The sequence below is a fragment of the Crocuta crocuta genome, unplaced genomic scaffold, assembly GCF_008692635.1.
Source record: "Crocuta crocuta isolate KB4526 unplaced genomic scaffold, BGI_CrCroc_1.0 scaffold223, whole genome shotgun sequence".
Classification (NCBI taxonomy): Eukaryota; Metazoa; Chordata; class Mammalia; order Carnivora; family Hyaenidae; genus Crocuta; species Crocuta crocuta.
This window is the reverse complement of record NW_027529426.1, coordinates 5,194,715-5,211,394: the sequence shown is the minus strand read 5'-3', so window position 1 is coordinate 5,211,394 and position 16,680 is coordinate 5,194,715. Positions and strand designations below refer to the sequence as shown.

The 16,680-nt window shown below is 47.6% G+C and overlaps 1 protein-coding gene across 1 annotated transcript in view; it reads left to right on the top strand.

Moving 5' to 3' along the window:
• The window catches only part of TBC1D1 (TBC1 domain family member 1), a 220,461-nt gene extending 204,636 nt beyond the window's left edge, over positions 1-15,825 (top strand). Inside the window, exons 20-22 of the mRNA XM_077758874.1 lie at positions 4,915-5,084; positions 11,514-11,687; positions 15,310-15,825. Of these exons, the coding sequence (XP_077615000.1) occupies positions 4,915-5,084; positions 11,514-11,687; positions 15,310-15,513 (548 nt within the window). The 3' untranslated portion in view covers positions 15,514-15,825. The remainder of the gene's footprint in view (positions 1-4,914; positions 5,085-11,513; positions 11,688-15,309) is intronic.
• Positions 15,826-16,680: the final 855 nt, after the last annotated feature.

Here is a 16,680-nt window from a genome sequence, read left to right as displayed (position 1 = left end):
GTTGTGTTTTTTTTTTTTTTTTTTTTTTTTTACTTTTCTTGCTCTGGAAATTTAAAGAAAATCATTAGTGCACTTTGCTTTTTCTCCTGATTTTTTACTGTATTTTTTCCAACAGGAGAGGAGTGAAGACTGAGTGGGGGAGTGAGGGAAGTTGAGGTTAATGGTTTGAAAACAGCTCAGGCACGGAATTATACCATTTGTGAGAAACAGTTTCCCCAAGGGGATTTGGACGGGAGTGTCGGCGCTGAGTTCTCCGCGCCCCTTGCAGGTAGTTCTGGAGCCAAGGCCATAGAACTCTGTCCGGGAAAGTCTTCCCTGGCTGCGTAGGTATGAGGACAGCAGACCAGCCGCTCCCATCGGACAATATTCGCACCTCTAAAGCTCATTCTGACGACTTCATAAATTAGAAGCTAAAGCCATCAAAGTCAGGGTATTTATAGTACGTAATCAGTGGTGAGTCTTAGAGGCTCTTATACATTATGCATAAAGATGCCAGTGTGTGTAAGTCCTGGAGCCCCCAGACCCCTGCTGTACGAAGTGGGTATGTGACCAGCTGGCTGAGACTCCTCAGATTGCAGGCAGGAAGTAGGAACTTAAGGCAGCACTGTGTGATGTCATTTTGCAAAAACTGTTAATGTTTTTGGTTTTGTTTTGCACAACCTATTCCAATCCATTTATCAGTACTTAAAACCAAAGTATTTTATTAGTAGTAGGTCCCATAGAAAGTTTTTTTTTTTTTTAAACCACTTCTGTATTTAGCATCGGTGACTCAAACCGTGTTTGTTTAGCTCCATGATGCTCGGTAGCTTAGTTTTAATTGCCCAAACCTGCCATTCATACGCTCTAGTCTTTTTTGGCCCAAAGCCCATTTCATTGTAAGCCTTTAGGCCTGAATAAACCATAAAAACAAATGGACCTTTGTCAACTATTCACCATTTCATATGTAAGTACAGGATTCTCAGCTTGTGGACAGCGTAGGACAGCACAGCTCGTATATTAATTAACAGGTTACTTTGAATTAAGTATACGCTCCTTGGAGGCACACCAGCCAGTGACCTTCACATGGTAATCGCACTTCCTGAATGTCTGTCTTCCGATTGGGTGCCACATAAGGTAAAGTAGCCTCCTCCTGTGTGTTTCCAGAAGGGTCTTGGGAAAGATGTTTGCCCTGTTCACCTACAAATCACATCCAGCTTTATAAAAAAACAAAAACAAAAAAACCCCTGAAAACTAGGAGCCAACTTGCTTCTGATGCAGGTGGTGGCCGCAGTGCTCGGCTCCTGGTGTTTGCTAAGCGAGGTGCTGCCAAGCAGATGAGGGACGACGTGGGGTGTAAAAATGAAGGCTTTTGCAAAAAACACAGAAGCCACCTGTACTACAGGGAAGGACTCAGACTTTGAGACTAAAATAGACTTAGGAAAACAAGATGATTTCAATGTCCAGGAAAAAAGACTCTCCAGGGAACGTGATACATACAGAGCTAGGGAAGGGAGTTTTTGTCACATCTGCTTGTGCTGTGTCTGCCATCATCCTTCATTCCCCACCCCCGGCCCTGGGAGGAAGGTGGGGCTCTCGTACCAGGACTCCAGCCTCCCAGGGGAAGGTCAGGGAGAGAGGGATTGCCCTTGACAAAGACAAAGGTGGCTGGAAAATAAATGCACCATAAGTTGGTTTACTGGCCACAGGCTTTGCGTTAATGGTTCCCCCTGTAGGAAACTGCACCTTTATATCATGGGGAATTTCAAATGGGGTTCCGATACATGTTAACACAGTAATGGGGCTGGCGGAGTGTCTTCAAAGGAAAGTAGCTATTTGCAAAGTAGCTATTTGCGTTGTTCTCAGCAAATGCTTGCTAAAGTGGTGGAGTCAGCTGAATTTCAGGTTCCCTTTACTTCCTGTCTGATAACACCCTTTGCCTGTTTCTGGGTGGCTTGAAACAGGAGAGGAGGGAAGTTGGCTGCAGGGCAGTGAGCGGTGAGCCGGGCTGCTGAGGTCACTCCTGCAGCTCACTCTCTTGTGGAGTGATTTTCACATGTAGGAAATTAACTCACTTCTCAAGGAGATTATTGGTTTTGGTTTCTTGTTTGAAATGCCCAGAATGGAGGCACCTGGGTGGCTCATTTGGTTAAGTGTCCAACTTTGGCCCAGGTCATGATCTCACAGTTCATGAGTTTCAGCCCTGCATTGGGCTCTGTGCTGACAGCTCAGAGCCTGGAGCCTGCTTTGGATTCTGTGTCTCCCTCTCTGTCCCTCCTCTGCTCCTGCTCTGTGTCTCTGTCACTCTCTAAATAAATAAATAAATATTTAAATAAATATTTAAANCCTCCTCTGCTCCTGCTCTGTGTCTCTGTCACTCTCTAAATAAATAAATAAATATTTAAATGGATTGGAAGATGAACAAAAATTAAAGTAATTCTTTACTGTTATTTAAAAATTACTTAATTTAGGGGTGCCTGCTTGGCTCAGTCAGCTGAACGTCTAACTTTAGTTCAGATCATGATCTCAAGGATCGTGAGTTCCAGCCCTGTGTCAGGCTGTCTGCTGTCAGCACAGAGCCCACTTTAGATCCTCTGACACCCCTCTTTCTGCCCCTCCCCCTCTCATTCTCTCTCTCTTGCTCTCTCTTGCTCTCTCTCAAAATTAAACATTTAAAAATCTTTTTAAAAAATGCCTCTCCCAACTTTTTTTGTATTCTTCATACAGTCCAGAAAAGTCTAAGTTTATAATGCTAGGGAGCTCTCAGCTAAGTACATGTGTTATAAAAACCAAGATCCTAGCAGAATAAAATTTGGAAGACTCGACATCAGCCTTCAGAGATCGCAGATATGGGGCACCTGGGCAGCTCAGCCGGTTGAGAAACTAACTCTTGATTTTAGCTGAGGTCACTATCTCATGGCTTGTGAGATGGAGCCTTACATCGGGCTCTGTGCTAACAGTGCAAAGCCTGTTAGGGATTCTCTCTCTTTCTCCCTCTCTGCCCCTCCCCTGCCTGTGCTCACTCACTTGCTCACTTTCTCTCTCTCAAACATTAAAAAAAAGATTGCTGATATTGATTGCATGTTTGATTATGCTCATAAAACTTCCCTGAAAATTATGTATCTTAATTGGCTTAGATGAGGCAGTCTATCTAACTGTAAGGTACACACCTCTCAGAGACTGAAGACACTAAGCTGTGGCAGTTGGTCCGGTGGTATAGTCCTTTTCTAGGACCTTGCACAGAATGGCTTGGTATTCTGATAGATGCCGTCAGATTTTGTTCAGCTATAAATGTTGATATATTGAAGAGAGGTGTCACTGTCTACACCACAGAAGCTTCACCTTTGTTTTGTTTTGGGGGAAATGTCATTTCTGTTTAAAAACACATCTCAGTTATAGTGCTCTTTTAGATCATTTTTATTTTCTATAGTGGTAAATTACATGGGTAGACGGTGTATTCTAGAAAGCCAACATTTTACAAGAATATTCTTCCACAGGGCTGTCTCGATACACATAACACTTCCCCTAAGAAGTTCACATCTCAAAGGTGCCATCAGTTCTCTACTTCATCTTCCTGGCATATACAGCCACCCCTGATGAGGAGGCAGCCCTCAGTCCCTTCCAGCTCCCTGGGACCGCCCGAGCCATGGGCACTTGTGATGTCTGTGGAAGCTGTGGCCCTGAGCCCTGTGAGAGAGACCTCGGGCCTCGGCAGGTGGCGCACACCCTGGCACCAGGTCTGCTGCTGCAGTTGAGGCCTTGGTGAAGGTCCCAGGGCATCTCCAGGCCTAACCTGGTCTGCGGGCGCCTAGGGGTGCGCTGTGCCCAGACCACTCCGATTCAGACACCTTTCCTACGTGTGCACTGGCTTCTGGCCTTTCCTGTTTCTTACTGGCTTTTATGGGTTACCGCACCGAACCACCTAGAGAGGCCAGTGAGGCTGGGGACTCCTCTCACCCACTAACGTCTTCCCTGACTTGAGGAGATGGACCACTCCTTGGTCTCTTCCATTAGCCTGCAGCACTGCCTGCCCCCCATATTGACAGTTGGCCTCTAATTAAGTATTTTGCTCTAGTCATTAAAGTTTTTTTTTCTTGTATTTTTAACTCTAGTTCTTAGGTAACTTGCCTGAATGTAGCCACCAAATAGTTTGTTGGTAGGGCTTTATGCTTCATTCTCAGAACACGTTGAGTCTTTCTCCAGTGGCTTCAGCTCGTGAGGAGGGGGCACCAGGGCTGAGCTGGCGGCTCGCCCAGGTCCCCGGGCCACTTGCCCTCCCTCGTACCATGTACAGTCCTTGCTAACATGCACCAGCTGGGCTAAGGAAAAGCTATGACAAGAACTAGAAAACAACTCTGGCAAAGTTCTTTGAATTTCTCTGAACAGAGATGGTTTGTACTCCATTATGATGCCAAAATGTAGCATATTGCAAATATTTAATAACGTACTCTTGCAACTCTGCAGACATTTTATAGATTTTAGAGCTTTTTTAATTCCTTATTTCAAAACAAGGAAGAGGAGCATTTTTTACATTTCTGATGCTTTATATCTAAAAATCTTTCAGTTGTACCCATAAAAATGTGTTAGTAACTCCTTTAAAATCCGGAGCATTTCTAGAAAAACAGGGTGATAAAAAGGTTTTTTTCTGTTTAACTTCTGAAGCATGTTTGAATTTAATATATTTTTAGAACAACGACAAAAAAGATTTATCAACCTATGACAAAATCTTAGCAGTATGTTTATTTATATTTCTTTTATTATTTGCAATATTGTCTTGACAACCTTATCTGAAATATCAGGCACTTAAGAAGGGAAGAAAGTTTGCAATTTGGACTTACATCTCCCACCATCCTGCTCTGATGTGTGGAAAAGAAAATGCAATGTTAGTTCATCAGAAACTGGTCTGGTTTAACTTTCTGCATTTCTGTGTTTTCCCAGATATGATCTTTCTTCAGGGATCAGAGGTCATATTTAAAGTGGCATTAAGTCTGTTGGGAAGCCATAAGCCCTTGATTCTGCAACACGAAAACCTAGAAACCATAGTTGACTTTATAAAAAACACCCTTCCCAACCTGGGCTTGGTGCAAATGGAAAAGACCATCAGTCAGGTATGATTCGATCCGACCTTCCAAAGGCTTAAGCCATTCTGGATACGAAGACCTTAATTTTCTTTTGATCGGGACCTATCTCCTACCACTTTGTATCCTGGGCAGTATCTTGTGTGATGCCCAGCATGTAGGAAACACACAGACAGATACGTGTTCAGTGATTCAGTGCCTGCCTGAGTGTGCTTCTGTTGTGAATGGCATGGGGATGTGCCACCTGGGAACCTGGTGGCAGTGTTCCGGTGTGACAGGCAGCACAAGTTACCAGTGGTTTCTTACAATTAAGAGGCTTCACCCCTAGTTTGTTCTTCTGAAACACACGCGCTATTCAATGTAGGCTCTTCTACGTGCTTTGATTTTTCCTGCCGCAGGGTATTATTTGGAATTCTCTCAAAACAACCTTCGGTAGCAAAGTGGTGATAGAGAATATGTATTCTAGAAGTTTGTTCCATGGTGTGGCTTTCAAAATAGAAGTCAGTTCCACATCTGTGACTTCAGCACTTCTACTTTCTATAGACAGTAGAACCATTCCTCTCTGAAATGTTAGGGGTGAGGGTGGATGGAGCCAGAATTACCACTAGATCAGTGGTTAAATGGTCTGGGCTAGGGGCTAGAGCAGATTTCGACTCTGTAGAAAGAAGAATATGCTGGTAATGATTGTTGACCCTGAAGGACTGCGCTGTTTCGCAGCAAGTGGATCATCACTGGAAGTGTCCAGAGGCCAGGTGGCTTAGAAAATGCTCTGGAAGGGATTTCTGCACCAGGGCCAGCAGTCAGGCCCCTGCGAAGCCTAAGACTTACCTCACCTGCTCTAACTACAATGAAAACAGAGCAATCAGGTAAAAACAAATAGTGAAACAAAGCTAGTTTTTAAACATCTTTATTCCGAAGATTTCTGATAGTCCGAGATGAAGCCAGTGACCCTGATGGGTTGCACCCAGATGGTGTGTTTGTGGTCTCTTGGTGCCCCTCCTTCAGTGTTGGGCATAGAGGAAGAAGCAGGTCTGACCTGGGAAAGGCGCAGGTGGCAGCCTCGTGGCTCTGGGTCTCCACACGTTTCCTATGCCTGTGTGCAAGGGCACTACCTTCCACGCCACACTTCCGTTTTTAGTTTATCGATAGGCTCTGCATCCCTGGCGTGTTTCTCTCAATGTGCACAGCTTTGGCCTGTTCAGGCCCTGCTTTGTGCCAGGTTCTGTGAGAATGTACGTATACACATGATCTCATTTAATCATGACCAAATCCCCAGGAGGATAGGTGATTTTAACTCATGAGGAACTCCGGGCGCCGAGAGGTAAATTCACCGGCCCACAGTCGCCCTGCTGCAAAGCAGGATGGGAGGGTTTCTCTTGCCTCCAAGTGATTTAGCAGCTACTCTGGGTGTCATTTAATTACAGAGCTTTTCTGTACCTCACTAGTATGTTAATACTGAATTCTCAGCCCTTTTGGTTCCTTTATGTTTTGGCATTCATGTGCATGGACTCCCTTTTAGAACTTTCACTGCATATACATACGCTTTCTGGCCGCTGGGGCAGACAGAGAGCCCGGGTTACCCAAAGTCTGTGCCCAGTGAATGCCTTGACTTTGCACCTGGCCCTAAGACAGGCAGTCTCAGCTGACATTCAATTTGCCTCCTAGATATTGAGCTCCAGAAAAGAATCCCATTTTTCTTCCCTTTTCTATAAAGAATATTTATTCACAGTATCAAGTTCTCTCTAAATGTTGAAAGAATAGAAGAGGACACAGCATGGAGAGAGAACATTGTGTGTGTGTGTGTGTGTGTGTGGTTTGTTCTAGGCAACTGTCTTGGACTTGGCATCCTTTACTCCATTGACTCCTTGACAACCCAGGGGCATGTATTATAATCCCCGTATTTATAGGTGAGGAAACTGGGCCTGGAAAGAGTAACATCCCCAGTGCTCCCGTTTACAGTGGCAAAGCCAAGAATGTAATGTCTCGGACACCAGAGCCCATCCTGCGCAGGAAATAAGCATGTAATCCTGTAATTTCAAGTGTGGTAAGAGCCACAGTGGTGCCTGTGCAAGGACTTATGGGAGCCGGACGCCAAGCTGGTGGAGTGGTGCCGCTGATTAAGAACTTGGGGGGTGGGGGGGTCGTTGGATTCCACTGGGCCCAAAGAATCAGCTAAGAACAGGGGTCAGCACGCATTTTCTGTCGTGAGCCATATAGGAAGTCTTTGAGGCTTTGTGACCCAGTCGGTCTCTGTTGGAGTCACTAGTCATTCTGTCTTTGAGGCACAAAGTCAACCAGATAATAAATATGTACACGAATGAAGTGACTGCGTTGCAGTAAAACTTTATGAAAACCTGCAGTGGAACAGATGCAGTCCACAGGCCACACTTTGCTGATACCTGATCGCAGGCAGCGGAGTGAGAATAGAAATTCTAGATGCCTCTGCGGTGAGCTTTCAAGGGGAGGGCGCTTGGGGAGTGGGGAGCAGCAGCGGAGAGAACACGAAATCTGTGTTTGGGGGCCCGGGTTTGCAACCTGGCAGAACTCTTGCCCGGAAGTCGTTAGCATGCCAGGCAGCTCACTGCCCCTCCTCTCCCGGGGGTGCTCCGGTTTCAAGTCCTACAGAGATAAGGCCTGAGGCACAGTGTGACTCCTCTGTAGTCTCACAGGACCCCTAAGCTCAAATCTTGGAGGTCCACAGGGTGGAAGTGATAGACCTATTCACTGCACATGACAGAGCATTCTGTCCTGTGTACGAACGGGCAGAGTCCAGGTGGTCCTCTGTGATGGCCAACAGCGCCTTCTCATGACGTGCCTCGTCTACAGGTGGCCTCAGCTTGAGCAGCTGGGATGCGGGCTGCGTCCGAGACACGGTGGGAAGGGTCGCTGAGGAGAGGGTTCTGCAGCTCTGGCTTAGATTGGGCAGGCAGGAGCAGCCACGGCGGGGCAGGCCCAGAGTGGATGGCGTCCAGGGTGGAAGGACGAGGGTCTCTGAAGTCTCTGTGGCAGTTCCTCAGTGTGACTTAACTGTCAGTCGTGTATGAGCCGTAAAAACCCTCTGACCCAAGAAGAGGGAAACCCTGGGAGTAAACAGAAGTGAAGAGGAGGTCAGGTCGGTATGCTTGTCACGGTGGGTGCCGTCTGCCTCTGCAGCCTCGTTGCAGCACAGGGAAGAAAAACAGTTGGAGAGCGACTTCGGGAGACAGAGCAAACAGCCTCTGTTCAGCCCCGCTTGGGCTGCGTTCGGAGTGTGGCCCCAGACCAGCACCGTGTCCCTGTATCATGTAGGAGCTTGTTAGAAACGCAGAATCTGGGGCCTCGCCCCAGACCTGCTGAGTCAGAATCTGCATTTTAACGAGGTCCCCAGGGCACTCACACGCACTGGAACATTTGAAAAGCGCTGCTGTGGGCAACTTCATTAAAACCACACTAGACAATTCCTTGTTCTAGTTGAGCTTGTAGGATAGAAACCAGAATTTTAACAAGGTTCCTTTTGTTCAGAAGACGCTCCTCAAAATCACCGTGTTGAGGCCGCCCCTTCTGCATGGGGAGGGGCCTTCCTGCTTGGGCAGTTTACTGTTGAAGATGAGGACTTCTTAAAAGGCCAATCAGTGCCATACCGACAGGGCGGGGTACAGTGAGGAGGACTATTTTACCATTGGTATTGTTTAGAATTGCTTGCATGTGGTGATAATAAAAAGCAGACCAGTTTTTAGTTGGGTTTATTATTTTTAAATTCACTCCAGGCACTGTACTCCCTCACTGCTGATACCGGGCACACTGCCCCACGCTCCAGCCCTTGGTATGCCACTGAGACAGACAGACAGCTGGGGGGAGGGAAGGGTTCTGGTGGAAAGTACATGGCTAGCTCCGCCGACATCAGGGTTAATGGCTCCATTGTACCGAGTGTCCACAGACTGCAAAGAGAAACTCACTAGGTCTCCAATAGCAAATGAGCCAAGGACATAAACAGGCAATTCACTAAAAAGGAGATACATCTAGTAAACAAATACCTGGGAAATTATTTAGCTTCATGCATAATTTAAAAAGCATGTAATGCTCTACCTACTAGATTAACAAAATGAAAAATTTTAAGGCCAGTACCCACTGCCAAGGGCATACTGTATCTGGCACATTGGTATGTTGTTAATGGCATTGTGCATTGATGATTCCCATTTGGGAAGCAATTTGGCAGTGTGTATCACAAGCCAGTAAAATATTCATACCCTTTGACTCAGTAATCCCATTTCTTGGAATGTATCCTTAGGAAATAATCCAAAATATGGGAAAAGCCATATGTACAAGGATGTTCAGGGTTGTCATTTATAACAACAGAAACTTTGCAAGTAACTAGATATCCAAGCACTTGATGAATGGATTTACATGGTTGCAACACGTTGAGTACGTACAATAATGAAGCCATCAGTAATTACGGAAATGAAGAATACGTAGCAACTTGAAAAAGCACTGTCCGAGGACCTGGGCTCTCCTTTCTCCGCCAGTCACACACCGCCAAGGTCTGAGATCAATTCGAGGGCGTAACTAGAGAATCAAGGGCTCTAAGTGTTACAGCCGCCAGGAGATAATGATGCAATTAAGCAGCGGCGATTTCGACCCAGGATGGTTCCTAGGGATTGATGGAGTCCTGAAAGAGTTTATGGCTTTGGGCTTTGGGCACAGCTGAGAGCCATTAACCTTAGCAGGTCATCAGTCTGCAGGAAAGGCCACAGGTTCTGTTCCCAGGTTTTCCACATTAGTAGCTCATTTAAAAATCTGTGGAAGAAAAAAGTGTGGGTATGACATTTATTCTGCCTCATATTTATAATTATACACAGTGCCACGGCACTCTCGGTTTTAAAGTTTGTGGTTTTTACTCTGAGCTATTCAGAGGCTCCGTGGTGCGGCATCCTCTCACTTTGCTGAAGCACAGAGTTGAACATGAAGTACGTGGAAGCTGTTTCCGTAGCAGCCGCTCACCTTGCCAGGCACTTGCATGGAGCCTCCACCAGTTCTCACATAATTCCCACAGCGATGATGGGAAGTGGGTGCCGTCACCCCCATGTCGGAGGCCAGGAACCAAGGCCGGGAGAAGTCATGCAGGGCGTCTCCAGTGGAGCCCTGCTTCAAGGGCTGAGTCCGCGTTCTTGACTGTGACATAGAGATGATCTTCCCTGCGGAGCTCACAGGTGCTCTGAGGGACAGCAGAGACACCGACCAGCACAGCGGACTTTCACATGCAGATGGACTGCCAATGCACTGCATATTCATTTCTCAGCACAGAATGACTTTTGTGTCTAAGTGGTATTGTCCATTGAATTAAATTTGAAAAGTAGGAAGCTGAAAAACTAAATCACAAGGAAGAGAAGATTGTTGGAAATGGTGTGAAAGTGAACGTGGTTTTTGAACATAGATTTCAGGAAGATAGGATTCCTCTGTGTTTGAATGCTGGTAGGGAGAAATAGGTTTTCACTGATTTTAACTATGTTGGAGTTTCTTAAGGAAAGACAGTGAAGAGGCCTTATGTGCTCTTCTGAAGTCTAACTTCATCCTCTAGATGTTTGTTCTGATGGTGCTGGCCATCTGTGGTCCCAGGATGACCCAGTGCTCAGACCCACACACAGGGCCACGTTGGGATGTCACTTCTGTGCCGAGAGGCATGGCCCATGGGGTGATCCCATAGCAAAGGCTAGGGAGAGAGGATGCGCCTGGAGCAGCCGCAAACCCCCTCATGACCCCCTCTGGAGCCCAGCTACCATGCAGCTCACTCATCGAGAAAAAGTACAAACTTGAGCAACTCACTTGCGCACTGTGGGACTGCTGTTCACACGGGTGGGTTTTTGATCCCTGTCCCTATTCTGGGCAGGAAGGCAGTGTTTCACATGCACTCATCCGTGTGGGCGGCACTTGGGGTTTGGCTCATCTCCGCATATCTTGTGTGCAAAGGAGGGGTTTTTAGTAAACAGTTCCATTACTTAGCTGTTCTTGTAGCTCTAAAAACCCAACTGAACTATAATTAAACTTTGACTCGGTGACTGAGCAAATAGGGCTAGGATTTTTTTGTTTTGTTTTTTTCCTCTCTCTTTGACCCATAGCGGACGTATCTAACATAATAGAATTTTCAGAGAAAAAGGAAGTAACTACTGAAATAAGAACTAAAAATACATTTTTATAAGCCTTGTGAAAAATAAAGTTTTGGCTTATGGAAAATGAGTATCAGAGACCCTCACCTGTTATTACCGTAGGTTTATTTCTAAATGCTGCTTTTATTCTTTTCTTTCCAAGTAAAATTGTTACCTTATCAATGCAGAGAATTTTCCTTTTCTTTTTTTTTAATGACTAATTGTAAGAACCAGGCATAGAGTGCATGCTTAGTGGAAGCTTGTTGACACGGATGTGTGTGTGTGCGTGCGTGCAATTTTTCTCATTTTCAGCGCCTGATGACTTTTTTGTATATAACAGGTGTTTGAGATGGATATCTCTAAACAGTTACAAGCCTATGAAGTCGAGTACCATGTGCTTCAAGAAGAACTTATCGATTCCTCTCCTCTCAGTGACAACCAAAGAATGGACAAATTGGAGAAGACCAACAGCAGCTTGCGCAAACAGAACCTTGACCTTCTGGAACAGCTGCAGGTAGAATACGTTTATAAAGCAGCTTCCCGAGCCTGGAAAGCACGGTAGATCATTAGCGCACAGAAGCACCTGCCGGCTGGGTTTTCCTGTGACCGCGGGACCTCCCTCCCCTGGTCTGTTTATAGTTGGGATCAAAGGTACCCCAGGAGAATTGGGCCTTTTTATTAGGGAGCAGACAGATTATCCTTTGCTGGGGTCAGACAGTCCTGGAGCTTTCTGAGAGGCTGTCTCTTCACTTAACCTTTTTAGGAGACAGGCGCAGCTCCGACCTTGGGTCCAGGATGCTGAGGGACTATTCGCTGAATGCCAGCAATTGTGCTTTGAGTAATAACCAGAGAATCCAAGGCTCGGGCTTCTGTGATGAACCAGCAAGGCCCATGGAGGGCGGTAACACAGAAATCTACCCAACAAAACAAACCAGAGCAGGTGGTCATGATTTGGGAGTCCTTACTGCAAATGTTGGATTAACGAAGAACACTGTTCTTCCCTCTAGAAGCTCCCATCTTAGCCTGGATAAGTGTCAATGAGAACACACGGTGGAGAGGCAAACAGACAATGCGTACGGAAGGGTGAGAGGGGCAGGCCAGGTCCGGTGTTGTCCCTGCCCAGAGCTCCACACGGCACACACTGCTGACCCGCTGGGTCCCGATTCTGTCATCTGTGTGACGCGGACGGAACCCCTGACTGCTTAGCACAACCCCTTTACCAACCAAATGGGATAATGTAACCACACAGTGTACTTTTTTAGGGCCATAAATAGGTGGTAATGCCAAGGAATTGTTTGAGGGGTGTTTTTAAAAATTTTTGAGCTGCTGCAAAGGCAAATACACATTTTCCCCCACGGTGTGTATTTTATGGTGTCCCTGGGCTGTCCTTACAATAAGCTTTCCATCCTGACCTGAGCCTCTTGTTTTTCTCCATAGAAAGTTGCCGCTTTGCAGACACGGGCTTGGCAGTGATATGAGAGAGGCCAGCGTTTGCGAGCTTATTAAACCAACCCTGTCCAAAGTGCATTCCTCCCAGCAGGGATTTACCCCAGGAGACCCTGGTGGCTATTTACTGTAGAGGAACAAAGAAAACTGCTTTCCCTGCCCAGTCCTAACTACCAGGCGCGTTCTGAAATTTAGCTTCTTTTCCTCCCTGTAAGACCGAGATGTCCTGACTGACGATGTGCTTGCGCACAGTGTCTCTGGGGAGTCGGAGCTGTAACCCAAAGTGGGGGGCTCCAGGGGACAAAGAGCCTTATCTGGCCTGTAATGGTCTGCAGCTGAGGTGGTGATTTTAAGTGACTTCCAAACAAACAGTATGCCTGTGAAGTAGAACCTGCTGGAATGTTTGTTTCTGACAAAGCTCAGATTTGCATTTGAAGCATTCGGCTCCTTAAGATAGGCAGGATGGAAATAAAAGATGCAGTTTATTGGACTAATGCCCACGTGCTCTTTTCTTGTGGTGAAGGGTGCATGTGATTTCACATTGCCTCTGTGATACTGTACCCCCTTTGTGACAAGAAGAAGCTGTGATGTTGCTGGCATCTCTCAATTGCCCCAGAAAGGCATCAGGCAGTCATGACTGACCTCCTCCTTGGAATGGCCTTTCTTAGAGCAAGTGGCTGTGCACTTCTGGAGGTGTCATTCCAGACGGCAGAGGTGCCCTCCCCCGGCTATTCAGAGTCCTTGCCTTGCTGGGGGCCAGGGCCGCCAAGATTCAGAAGACGGTGCTGTTCAAGAGTAGGGGCAGGGACTGCAGTATTTGTGGGTGCTTGAAGATCGCTTTCCTGTTACCGTCTGAGTCATGTGGGTTTACGGTCATTCAGCCAGACTACACACATTCTGTAAGACTCACACCTCCTTTCTTTCTTCTCTTTCTTTTTTTTTTTTTTTAACAGTTTTCAGAGTCCAAGGATAGGTGTGGATAAGTGTTCAGTATAATCTTTTTTGAACATAAATCTTTGCGGTTTTGTCAGGATATCAAAATTAACCTATTTTCTAGCATTGTCCTGTTTGTATAGTTGCCAGACATACCAAGGTCCCATTTATTTTCTTGGTAAACACTTGATGCTGTCTGGCAGCCAGAGAGCATGGTGTTCAACCCACTCTGTCCAGCAGCACATACAAGACGACTGCAGAGACAAACCAAATGGTGCCAGATAATAACAGACGCACGTTTGTTTTGCTGAGCAACTGTGAGTCATCCAGTGACCATGAACTAGGTGCTGTGGGAGGCCAGACCCACATGCAGGAAGAGACGTGCCTTCCCCCACCAAGGTCCTCCAGCCTCACTGAGGAGCCCGACATTCATGTAGAACACAGAGGGCCAGGCAGAACCGCGCCCCACTCACTGTGTGGCACTCTGGGGAATGCCGTGGGCCTGGAGGACGAGGTGGGCCTGTCCCAGGCCTTGACCTTGGGTAGGAACGTGAGGCTTACAGAGTGCTCCTTGCAAGTGCACACTGAGCGTGAGCACCCCTGCCCGGTAAGCAGACAGACTTAGCATCTCGGTCCTTCCTTCCTTCTATTTTGAGTGTTTCAGTGGCACAGCAAGACTGAGACTTTGAGTCGTGAGTTATCTGTCTGGCACAAGTGTCGCCTTGTTCAAAAACCTGTTTCCCTTGTTTTGCAAATGAGAGGGGGAAAAAATACACGTACCATTTTCCCCACCCAGAATAAACGGGAATGTGTACTGGGCTGGGCTGGGTGTGACCTCGTGACCTGAGCACTGCAGGATGTAGCGGCGAGCCGAGGACCAGGCCGGGAACGGGTGAAGGTCAGACTTTCTGTGGCTTTCTCAGGAAGCCCCTCACCTTCCCTGGAGCCCCCTCGGTGCCTGAGAAGCCGGCCCTGGTGGATCAGGAGGAGGAGGGACAGTGTTAGAAGCACCTGAGAAGTTCTGCCCCGCCGACCCCGTGTGCCAGGTGCCAAGGATGCAGACTGGGTGTGAGTGAGGACACCGCTTACCATGGTGCTGCTGACCGGTCAGCGAGACCAGACACATGGGCCTCGTAACAGATGCTTGGACATCCTGAGTGCCCCCGCACGTGCTCTGGGGGACATGCCCGTGTTCCTGGATGGGTGTAGCAGGTTACTGTGAGGAAGATAGAGAGGATTTTGGGTTAGAAGGCTCGTGCTGCCGGGGCCTTCATGTGCAAACCATTTGAACATCAGTCTGAAATCAGTCTACGTATGAGTATATGCATTCGTGTAAACAGGCCAGACGGTGCTGCAGTAATGAAGGAAGCTTGAAACCTTAGTGGCTTGGCACAGCAGGAGTCTTTTTGTCCCTGAAACCCCACCTCTTGTTCATGAAGCACTCTTTGCCCATATCAGACTATCTTCTCTGTTGTCAGTGATGGGGATCAGGCTCCCTTTGCGCTATGAAGCCACTGTCTCAGAGGAACCACAGCAGGGAAAGCAAATGCTGGAGGACCTAAGAGTGGCCCAGGCTTTCCGCAAGGGAGCCTGGGAAATGTAGATTTCCTGTGCAGCCAGAAGAGCTGATGATAAACACATAGGCTTTATCTCTGTCAAAATAGGCATCTGAAGTGTCCCCGAGATTGAACAGAGGAGTGTACAGTGGGTCCCCCCATGTTATCATTGGACACTTCACATTCTCTTTTATTCCCCAGGTGGCAAACAGTAGGATCCAGAGCCTGGAAGCCACCGTTGAGAAGCTTCTGACCAGCGAAAGCAAGCTGAAGCAGGCTGCCCTTGCCCTGGAGCTGGAGAGGGCCGCCCTGCTGCAGGTGGTAGAGGAGCTTCGGAGGCAGACGACGGCAGAGCCGAGTGGGCCGGAGCCTGACCTCGCACAGCCCGGGCCCACGGGGGACTGACAGCACCAGAGATAGCACTCGCCAGAGCCTGGCTCCGAGGAGACACTGTGGCCCCGCCCTGACACTGTCCAGGCCTTAACAGAGAGGGACAGACCATGCTGGAGGGAGAGAACCAGGCATGACGCGTGCTTCTCAGGGAGGAAACTGGCTTCCAGCGTGCAGACTGTCCTGAACTAAAACTTGCAAGTCAGGGGGACAGATGTCCCGGTGTTTCTTGTTGTTTAGGTTGTATTCCGTCCCTTCTCCAGTCCTGATTGCTGTACCCAATAGGTTTAGATGGCATGGACATGAATAAATGCACCTTTATGTTTCCGTGTTGTTTCCTCCTTCAGTATCACTGTGTTTGCAGCGAGCACTGAGTGAAGTCAAGAGCCGGAAGGAAGGGCTGGAGAGGAGTCCTCTGGTACAGATGTGGGTCCGTCCCTCTTCCGGGTTCGTGGGACTACAGCCTTTGGGTCACCGGCAGGCTGTGGGGCTCACCCTTGTCCTGGCCATGGAAGCCCCAGATAGCCATTAGGACACCTGGAATTTATCACTCTCCTTGATATTTAATGAAGTTTGTCTTTTAAAAAAATTAGTTTTCACCCCTGGCTTAGTTCTTAAATATCAATCAAAGTCGCTGTATTTAAATGTTTTATGGGCAAATCACCAGTTTTTAGGTTCAAACCAAGTGTTACCAGCGAGCGGCCTGTGTTTGCAGAGTCTGCGATGTTTACTTCTCTGCGGGTTTTCATCGCCATGTTGCAGCCGTGTATTTATTGTTGCTGCTGTGTGACACAGCGCAGCTGTGTGTCCCTCTGAGTCTCCACCCTGGGGAACCATACTCCCTGCAGGAGTCGCCGGCACATTGGCATTTTCACACCAGAGATCCTGGGACTTGCAAAAAAGCCATCAGCCCAAAATTGCAATCAAGTACACGGCAGCTGAGAGCAGTTTTTCAGAGGTGGAAGGTGTGTTTTGAATAGAACTCACGATGCAGCGACCCCGTTCTTCAGGATGATCCTGTACCTTCAACGAGCACAGAGCCGCTCACAGGTGGCGTGGCTTCATCTGGTCACCACGCGAGGCCTCTTCACAGGTGCCCTCGGAACGGGCTGTCGGGTGAGAGAGGAGCTCTGTAGGCACACGTCCCTTTGTGAGGGCAGGATCACTCTGGCCTTTGTCACC